Below are 9,553 nucleotides of genomic sequence, written 5' to 3'. Positions count from 1 at the left end.
CCAACTGTCTCTGCTGCCTTTGTGGGAAGCTGTGGGGCAGAAAAGAGCGCCATGGGGCAGGAAAGAGCATGCTGATGCAGCTGGAACAACTGTGGAGAGGGGTGGGCAGGGACCCCTTCTCAACCAGCAAAGACAGCATCAGCCTCTATGCACCAGGCAGAGCTCCAGAGTAAGCAGCACAAGGCTTCTTCTACAGTCCAGCCCTGCCCTCCATCACTCTGGGACTTCTTCCTCCTCTTATTTGTGCAAAGTATTGGAAAAACATAGCTGTGGCTTGGTAAGGCTGAAGAAAGGCAGAGCTGAAGGTGGCAGAGCCACTTCTTGCTTGCTGGTCCGCCGCCACCCAGCTCACCTCTGGCTTTATCACATAGCTATATTAACCAGAACAACTCTAGATCTGTGGCTACCTCCCACCTTTCATGGTGGCTCCTGTGGAGCTGGAGCCAAGTCCCAGGAAGCTTTACGGCCATGGCAAAACCAAAAGAAACTGGCCCTGCCTGGGAGAGGAGAGGAACCTGCCTATCTCCAGCCCTCAGCAGCCTCCATCCCAAAACTGCAAAATTAGAGCACAGGCACTGCTAGGATGGACAGAGCAGGTGCAAGGTCTGCAGGCAAAACGGGTCTGCGACTGCCAGACCATCCTGCTCCAGTCACACCAGCACAAGCTACCACTGCTTGTACCCTCCCCACAAGGGCAGCACTACTAGCCACACACAGCCCCATTTGTCTGTGGTACTTAATTTTATTGGTATAAAAGCCCACTGTGGATAAAACTGCCTTTTCAGCCCGATGGCAGTTTCTCCCTCCCAGCCCTGTGGCACAGAACCAGGGCTGGTACCCGCCTGAAAATCCCCAAGAACAGGAGAGGGCAATGATCCATTGGAATGGTCCCTTGAACCCCCTCCCAAATCTGTGCCGGCAACAGCTGTGGCATTGCATCTCCTCCCAAGCCTTCCACCACCCTCTATGCCCACTGGGTCCTCTGGATACCATCTTTTTCCCTCCTCCTCCCATCCTGAATGCTGTCAGTACCTGTGGGTCCCCCAGCACCATCCTGCTGCACCAGGATGCCAGCTCAGCCCTGCCAGGGCTGTGGCTCCTGGGGCAGCAGGACTGGGCAGAGAGGTGGAGAAAGGAGCACTACAGCAGTCAGCCACAACCCAGGGCGCGGCAGCACTTTGCAAAGCCCCTTCCTCCACCCTGCAGCAAGGAGGCAATGCGAGCCCCCTGCCCTGGCAAGGGGGGCAGCACATCTGTGGCAGCGGGGGGAGAAGCGATGGGTTTCTTTGGGCTCAAGCCTCCGGCAGTCACAGGCAGGCTAACTGGGGCTGAGCTCACAGCAGGGCCAGCAAAGTAGGGTCCCCCAAAACTGAGGTGTTTCATAGGGACACCCAAAGGGGCATTGGAGTGAGCCAGTCTCAGCCACACCGGTCGGCTGGCTGCCACAGCTGGACCCCAGTGCCTGCCCCAGCAGGGCTGGCCGGGGTCCCCCAGTCCCGGAGAAAAGATATTGCAAAGAAGGTGATGGCCGATCCTGCCGCCAGGATAGGAGGGGAGGGGAGGGGTGGCTGGGGACCGGAACATCCTGCAGGGCCTCAGGATCCTGGCTGGGGGCTGGCTCCGCTCCGTAAACCTGCAGGAACCAAGAATAGTAACAGTGAGTTTTCACCAAACTCTACCCCACTTCTCCCAGGGGAGGCAACAACTTGACCATGGCCTCAAAAACCACCTGCTTCTCTCGTCTGGGAGACAACGGGATGATGCCTTTTTCTGAGCCATTGGGAGTCCAATGGTACCAATCCTGGCACCCCACGAGACCCAAAGTGTCCCCCACCCCCTTTCTGGAGCAGCACTTACAGAGCAGGAAGCGCCGCAGGTTCTGCGCAGATCCCCCCGAGAGTAGGTAAGCCCAGGCAGCGGCACCAACCATCAGCAGGTAGGAGGGCACCAGGCTGCCCACGTACAAGGGGTTGCAAAATGACTGCAGAGAGAGGCAGGAGAGGATAAGGGTGAGCAGGCAGGAGAGGACAGGGATAGGATGCGGGGCAGTGTCATCACCTCAGTGAATGGAGCAGGACAGCTGGCACCAACCCCAGGATTTGATTTGTGAAGGGCCAGCTCCTTTGCTAGTACCAAAGACTATTTCCTCCTAGCACAGGGACCAGGACTCTGAGAATAGGCCCCAGCACAGAGCCCTGCTCCCGTTTACTCACCAACCCCGAAACAGTGAGATGCATGATAACAACTGCTGCGATCTCCCACCAGCGCCGGTGCTCGCAGCCATGAAAGAAGAGGATCCCCCAGAAGGTGTGAAGGAAAATCAGCACCATGGTCATAAAAGCTGCAGGGAGAAGCAGAGGTATCACCAGAGAATCACCCACCTGACCTGGCCTGCAGGCTAAGGGAAGGGATGGAGATTAGTCAGTAAAGGGGGGTAGAGAAACAGCTCGGCTGGGAGGTGCTGGGTCAGACTATGAGTGTGGGAGACATGGAAAGAAGAGCAGGGAGGGTCACAAGTAACAGCAAGAAGGTTTTGTGACAGAGATATGTGACAGGGCTCTGGTGGGTGAGGGTGCAGCATGGACAAGAAAACAAGAGGGAAAACTCCAGTGCCTCATCTGCTGCCTCTGTAGTGGGACAGAAATGTGAGTGAAGGGCGCTAGTTACTCACCTGAGGTCAGGAAATACAGCTGTGAATCCCCATGGATGCCCACAGTGCCAGGCCCTAATGAGTCTGCCAGGAGATTGATCATGGAGAAGGCGCCACTCATGAGACCAAAGCCCACGCCAGCCACTGCCAGGACAGGGACTCTGTTAACCTCTGAACCTCCCAAGGGTCACCCCATGCACCTCCAAGCAAACTTTGGCATGAGGAATCTCCCTTTGCTCACAGCAGCTCAGCCCTGCCCAGCATCGCCCCCTGCCCCGTGGTCAGGGCGCTCTGCTCTGCACAGCACTCACCATACGCCATTTGCTGAATGGAAATGGGGGAGCAGCCGTCCTCACTGAGAGCCACCAGCCCCTCGATGGCCTTCCTGCGGGGTGAGAGCACACTGGAGCCCAGCACAGCCAAGCCACCTCTTGAGGCATGGTGCAGTATTCACTCTGCACCATGCCACCTTCCTGGCAACCTTTCTCTCCCCAAGGAACACCCACCACGGAGACTGTCCGTGTGACTGTACCACCAGACAAACCAAGCATGTGAAAATCACGTGAGGCCATATAGAAAGATTTTCCACAGAGGAATGTGGGTGCCAGCCAGCCTGGCAGAGCAGGGTTACACACGTTGGGTGTAAGGCAAGCAGCACCCCCACATGGAAAGCAGCCCCACTGCAGGCGTGGGAGGCTGTACCTGATCTCCGCACTTAAAGATGTTGAATAACAATGGAGGAGGTGCAGGTAGAGCTCGAAGAGTTAGAAAAATTCTATGGGGTGAGAAACTGGGAGAGGAGAGGCTTCATAATTTGTGCTAACTAGAGGTGTAATAAGTGAGGAGGATGCAAGGCAGCTCCTCAGCCCGGGGAGGACAGCAGTGCTTGGGACCGGAGATCCGCGAGGCAAAGGAAACGCAGTGCTTTTGTCAGAGGCTGCTCCGTGGAGCTCTGCTACCCTCTGCCTGCCCACCTCCGGCAGTGCCCTGCCGCAGGGAGCAGCGCCAGCCTGCCAACACTGCTCCCCCCCCAGCATTCTCACAGCTTCCATCCAGGAACACCAGGGAGTATGAAGGACACCTCCCTGTGCCTGCCTGTCCAGCCCCAGCAGTGCCCATCCATCCACAGGACAGGGTGCAGCACGTGCTCCCCTGGCAGCAATGAACCCTGCACTCCAAGACAATGGTATCAGGAAGGCTGGGAGCTGCCCAGGCTGCTCCGAGACTGTGACCACAGCTGGTCATGGCACCAGATCCTCCAGACCTTAGGGTTGCTCTGCCCCATCACCTGAGACCCACAGGTCAACACACCAAAACGGGTGCCACCCATGTGCTCACGGTAAACACTGAGGCAGCTTCCTACCACACTTGACACTCCCCCAGTCCAGCAGCTCACAGGCAAAATCTGGGACCACCACAGCCGGGAAGACTGTCCAGCAGTGCTGGCACAGTGGGGGAGATGCTGTTACCTGAGGAGCTTGTAGTAAAGGAAGCGGAAAGCCTCCTGCAGCAGCACAGAGAACATCACCCCAAAAATCAGGAGACCCTTCTGCAGCTGCTCATCCTGGGGGTTGCTGGCTTTCACTGCGATAAACCAGATGAGGGACGAAAGCAGCAGTGACACCAGCCAGAAGAAAGCCCTGTAAGAGACAGAGCTTGTTGGCACTGGTACTGTGCCAGAGCCCCTGCCATGCTGGGACTGGCACAGGCGCTGGCAGCTGTGCCCCAGCCTTGCCCACTCTCCAACCAGCCCCAGTGCCATTCTGATACCAGTGCTGGGCATGTGGTGCCTGTGTGGGTCTCACTGCTGTGCTGTGCCTGCACTCCTGCCCCACTGGTCACCAGAACTGGCACCAGTGCCCTGCTGTGCCCACAGCAGTACCAGCACCTGTGCCAGGCTCATATCCATGCCAGGACCAGTTCCAGTACCACACCCTTCTGGTCCCACACCAGAAGTACCTAGTACCAGTTTCCCAGCTGCACACATGCACCAGTACCATTACCAACCCTCCACTGGTACTGTATGAGTTCTTGTGTCTACGATGTGCTGTGACAGTAAGAGAAACAACATTGGTGCTCCTGTCATGCAAGCAATAACACCAGCATAAGCACAGGTGACCCCAGAGAGCCCACAACAGCACTAGCATGAGCACAGGTGACTCCAGAGAGCCCACAACAGCACTAGCATGAGCACAGGTGACNCCAGAGAGCCCACAACAGCACTAGCATGAGCACAGGTGACTCCAGAGAGCCCACAACAGCACTAGCATGAGCACAGGTGACCCCAGAGAGCCCACAACAGCAGCAGCATGAGGACTGGTGACCCCAGAGTGCCCACAACAGCAGCAGCATGAGGACTGATGTGCCTGCAGCAGCCACGGTGGTGCCTCAGCCGGTACCAGTCACATGCCTATCACACCCCTGATGCCACCACCACCCTGTCACACCCATACTGGTACCAGCACTCCTGTCACGCCCATACTGCACCAGCACCGTCATCGGTACCAGCACCCGTGTCCCGACTACAGTGTTCGTATTGAGACTCTGGGACCAGCACCACATCACATCCGAACCGGTACCAGCACCAGCAGCAGCAGAATCAGTGCCCCCACCACGATGGTTCTGGTAGCAGCACCGGCGCTGGTCCCAGCGCCCCGCCACGCCCACACCGCTCCCGGAGCCGATCCTGGTCCCACACCACGGCAGCACCAGAGCCCCCGGCGCTGACTGACCCGGCGATGAGGATGATGATGCGGAGCGGGTCGCGGGCGATGGTGAAGATGAAGAGGCTGAAGGCGGGCCCGAAGGCGATGAAGGTGCACCCGAAGAAGACGGCGAGCGTCATTTCGGCGGGAGTGGGGACACGGGACCGGGGTCGGACCCGGAGCTCGGACCGGACGGGCCCCACGGCCCCTTCCCCCTCCGCCGCCCTTCCGGGGCCGATGACGTCACACGTGCGCGCGCCGCCGCCGCCGGAAGTAGCGTCCCGGGGCGGGCCCGCGGGGCGGGCCCAGGCCCGTCAGTCACAGGAGCTGTGGGATATCGGGAAGGGCACAGCCGGAGCGGGGCGGGTTCCGCGGAGAAGAGGTTGCAGCATCAGCCTGGCAGAGCTCCGGAAGCGTTTGGTGAAGGCTCTCAGGCACACGGTGTGACCCTTGGGGGTCCTGTGCAGGAGCTGGACTCGATGATCCCTGTGGGTCCCTTCAGCTTGGCATGTCCCGTGGTCCTGTGGGGACGCAGCTTGCCCTCTTCCCCTCGCCCACTCCGTGAGTGGGGCCTTGCGCGGCCTTCCAGGAGCAGGGGCTGGGTGAAGTGTGCAGGCTGTCCCACCCTCAGTGGCTCTGTGTTCGCTCCACTTGGCACCTCCTGTCCAATCCCATTTCAACGAGACTGACACAGAAAGGCACTTCAGGGTGCTTCCCACTTACAGACACCCACACCCCGACACACGCCCTTTCCACCTCCAGGAGACTCTGGACAGAAGCGCTGGATGTGGAGTTCAGCACCTGATGAACTGGCAGAAGCATGTGCCAGCCTTGGCACACTCAGCAAGGTCAGAGAAGGCTTTTGAGGGGTCTGGGTTTTGTTAAGTCGTGGAAAACAGGCCCTGTTTCTAAGAGGCACAATTCACAGCAGAGCACTCTAGTATGGACTACAGAGGGCTCCTGAACCAGGGAAATCCCAGGGGAGCAGTAAGATGTGGGTTCTGGCATTTCCCCACCAGCTCATGGGCTTGCCCTCGCAGCCAGCAAGTTGGTAGCTGGAAGAGGGAATCACAGGATCTTTTCCACTTGTTCCAGGGACATGACTGACATTTGGCTTGATCACCCGGGTTTACAAGGCCAAGTTGTGCCTCAGCACAAGGGATCCCAGAGGGGAGAGGGAAATTTTGTCATTGCCTAAGATTTCATAACTTCTTTGCAAAACAGGTCAGAGTCAGCCCACCTGGCCCAGAGAAAGTCACATCTCACTTTGTAAGCCAGGGACATCCACTTACAATCCCTGTGTTACTTTCAGTTACAGCTCCAGAGGTTCTGCCCACTTGGCCAGGAGAGCCTCTGGGAGCTTGCTCCTGGGTCAGGACCCACTGAGGGGTGGAGATGAAGGCTGGGGCTTACCAGCTGGGAGATGTGGCTCTGGTGGCTTCGACCAGCTGGGGAGGATGGGTCACAGCAGGAGGTATCACCAGGAACATCACCAGGCAGCTCCAACCCCACCACACCTGGATTCTGGTGAGCAGTGAGTATGCATGCAAAGGAATGCTGGGCTGGATAGGGATGGGGGCAATGTCCAGGGGGTTTCTAACAAGAAGAAAAGCAAGTGCCTCAGGGTGGGACAGGGCACAGAACTGTGCTTGGGTCTGAAGGAAGAGGAGCTTGGGGCTCTCAGTGGTGGCAGGTGCCCAGAGAGGCTTTAAGGACATCCTGGGTGTCCCCAGCCCCCTGTTCCCTGCCACACAGATTCATCTTTCCACCCACCAGGCCTTGGCTTCAAGACTTGTGTTCTTCCTGGCTCTGTTGACCATCTAGCCCAGACTGCTTCACAATGACCAGGACAACATGGACACAGCCAAACAGATAGAAGAATTTGAAGAATATCTGCATCATGATACCATCATCATCACTTGGCTGCTGCAGGTGATACAGGGGAAGAAGGGCACCATGGAAGCCCCACTGCTTTCTGCAGTCCTGTAGCAGCCCTGGTCCTGGTCACTGTGGGCTGCTGGCTGGACAGGCAAAGGAAGCATGCCTCTGCCAGCTGCAGGGAGCAGGAGAGCTCCAGCAACAAGGAGGAGGACAATGGCCAGAAGAAATTCAAACGTGATCTCAGATCTCAAATGACCTCAGAACTTTGTGATAAACCCATCCATCACCAATGGAAACATTCAAGCTAAGGCTGGATGGGACTGTGAGTAACATGATGTAATTGAGCACCCCTCCTCATTGTGGCAATGATCTTTAGAGATCCCTTCTGACTCCAGCTATTCTGTGATTCTAAAGCAGGACCTGCCTAGAACCTGAAGCATGGACCAGTGTGATAGAATCAAGACCAGTGATTTTATCATCTCCTAAGGCAATACTATGAAGTTCACCAAAATGATGATCCTAGCCCAATCCCCAAAGACAATAAACATCAACATAGGGAAGACATCCTGGCGAGAAAGACATCACATAACAGAACCCTGATAACAAGTACTTTATATTTATTTTCTTTGGCTCTGGAAGGCAATAAATCAACCTTGTGACCAGCAACCGCTAAACCAATGCAATGAATTGTCCCCAAGAGTCCCTTTCTGCCTATCACCCTGTTGTAGGCCTGCCTCGCAGTAGAGATGCTCCAGTGCCGGTCCCAGATCCCCTGAGAAAGTGGAGCAGGGGCCTCATGTCCTCCTGTACTGCAGACTCCACTCTCACAGGCAGTACAGCCCCAAGCACTGCATATGGGGCATGCTTATACAAAATTGAGATGATACCTCATGGTCATGGCTATCCATGCTTCCCTCCAGCTGTCTTGTCTTCTGCTGGCATTGACAAGTCAGTAATATCAATTTGGGGGCTGGGAGATTTGTGTGGCACTTGGCTTTAGGGGGCCTGACCTGTTTTGAAATCCCCCAGAGTGTTGCAAAACCCTCCCAACTTGGCAACACAGTTTTTCTGGCCCTCACCCCAGTGTCTCGAGCTGTAGATGCAGGGAGAGGCTGAGGGGTGGCAGTAGTCTGTGCCTGGCTCTGCACAGCTTGACATGTCTCATCAAAAATATCTCAGATGCTCTTTGTGTGGTCCTCCCACTCCAGCATGTAATTCAAGGGCATTGAACAGGAAGGATTCAGAGATGAAATGAGGCACAGGAGAGATGAGAAAACTGGAGTAGAGAGCAGAGGTGAGAGGTTGCTGAAAGTTAATGTGCTGATATATCAATGGGGTGGCAACCAACAGCAGGGCTGAAAGCTCTCTGGGGAGATCTTCAGTCTGCCAGGCCAAAATAAATAAATCCAAAGGTTGAAATTCCATGGGAGAGGTGGAGAGAGAGGAAGGGAGGAGGGCACAGGCACTTCAGTCCCCAGCGTAGGTCTGTGACACCTGTGGGGAAACATGCACCCATGTCAGCAGTTCCACAGTGCCCCATGCTCCCAGAGCTTTCCCTGGCCTACCTGTTTCTCTGTGGGGGATCAGGGGAAAGGAGATGGGTGGAAGAATGGAGCAAATGCAAAGCTTTGCTGAACCATGACTTAGCTCATGTCTTTCTCAGGCTGAGCATCACCTGGGAACAGCAGTCAGGATCTCACTGCCAAGTCACAGGCAGTTCAAAGGAATATAAAGTCCCTTGCAGCGCGGTGTAAACAGTTAAGTCAATTGGACTGGTCCAAACCAGGAGGCAGCAGCAGCTAATGGGGAAAAAACAGTGGGTGTGAAAGGGCTCTTTGTCCCTGCAGGAAGGCGAAGGACGCCCAGAGGCTGGGCACTGGGACGCACCCTGACCGGGGCACAGGGCAGGCTTGTTTGCAGTGCAGGCTACAGGCTTCAGAGAAGAGGTGCTTATACACGCAGTTCCTTTCGCAGGCAGACAACCCTCTGCCTGGAAGGTGCTTTGATTAAACAACAGAACGGCTCAGCTGATGCACTGCAGAAGAGGAAGGCGGGCCCAAGTAGGAGCTCCAGCCCTTGCACAGGGACAGCTCAGCAGTCCAAGACACTATGTACTTACCTCCCATCCAGCTCCTCCAGGCCCAGGGTGGGAGGCTGCAGCTCACAGCAGACTTTGCAACTTTGGGAGGATGAACTGAAGATGAGCACCACATGCACGGGGAGCTTTTTTTCCCTGCTGTAGAAGGCCTTAGAACCACAAAACAGAATTGCTGGGCCACAGAGGGGGTGGGAGGCCAGCAGCACCTGGGCAGGAAAG

The 9,553-nt window shown here is 56.4% G+C and overlaps 1 protein-coding gene across 1 annotated transcript; it reads right to left on the bottom strand.

Annotated features, from left to right (window-relative positions):
* Window positions 1–722: 722 nt before the first annotated feature.
* APH1A (aph-1 homolog A, gamma-secretase subunit) lies at window positions 723–5,602 on the bottom strand. The gene is made up of 7 exons (XM_015615209.3): window positions 5,383–5,602; window positions 4,120–4,290; window positions 2,962–3,035; window positions 2,672–2,794; window positions 2,214–2,341; window positions 1,858–1,981; window positions 723–1,633 (listed from the first exon to the last, which is right to left on the bottom strand). The coding sequence occupies exons 1-7, from the start codon at window positions 5,493–5,495 to the stop codon at window positions 1,596–1,598; spliced, it is 771 nt and encodes a 256-aa protein (XP_015470695.1). The 5' UTR covers window positions 5,496–5,602; the 3' UTR covers window positions 723–1,595.
* Window positions 5,603–9,553: the final 3,951 nt, after the last annotated feature.

The sequence above is a fragment of the Parus major genome, chromosome Z (genome assembly GCF_001522545.3).
Source record: "Parus major isolate Abel chromosome Z, Parus_major1.1, whole genome shotgun sequence".
Classification (NCBI taxonomy): domain Eukaryota; kingdom Metazoa; phylum Chordata; class Aves; order Passeriformes; family Paridae; genus Parus; species Parus major.
This window is presented reverse-complemented; position numbering and strand designations above follow the sequence as displayed.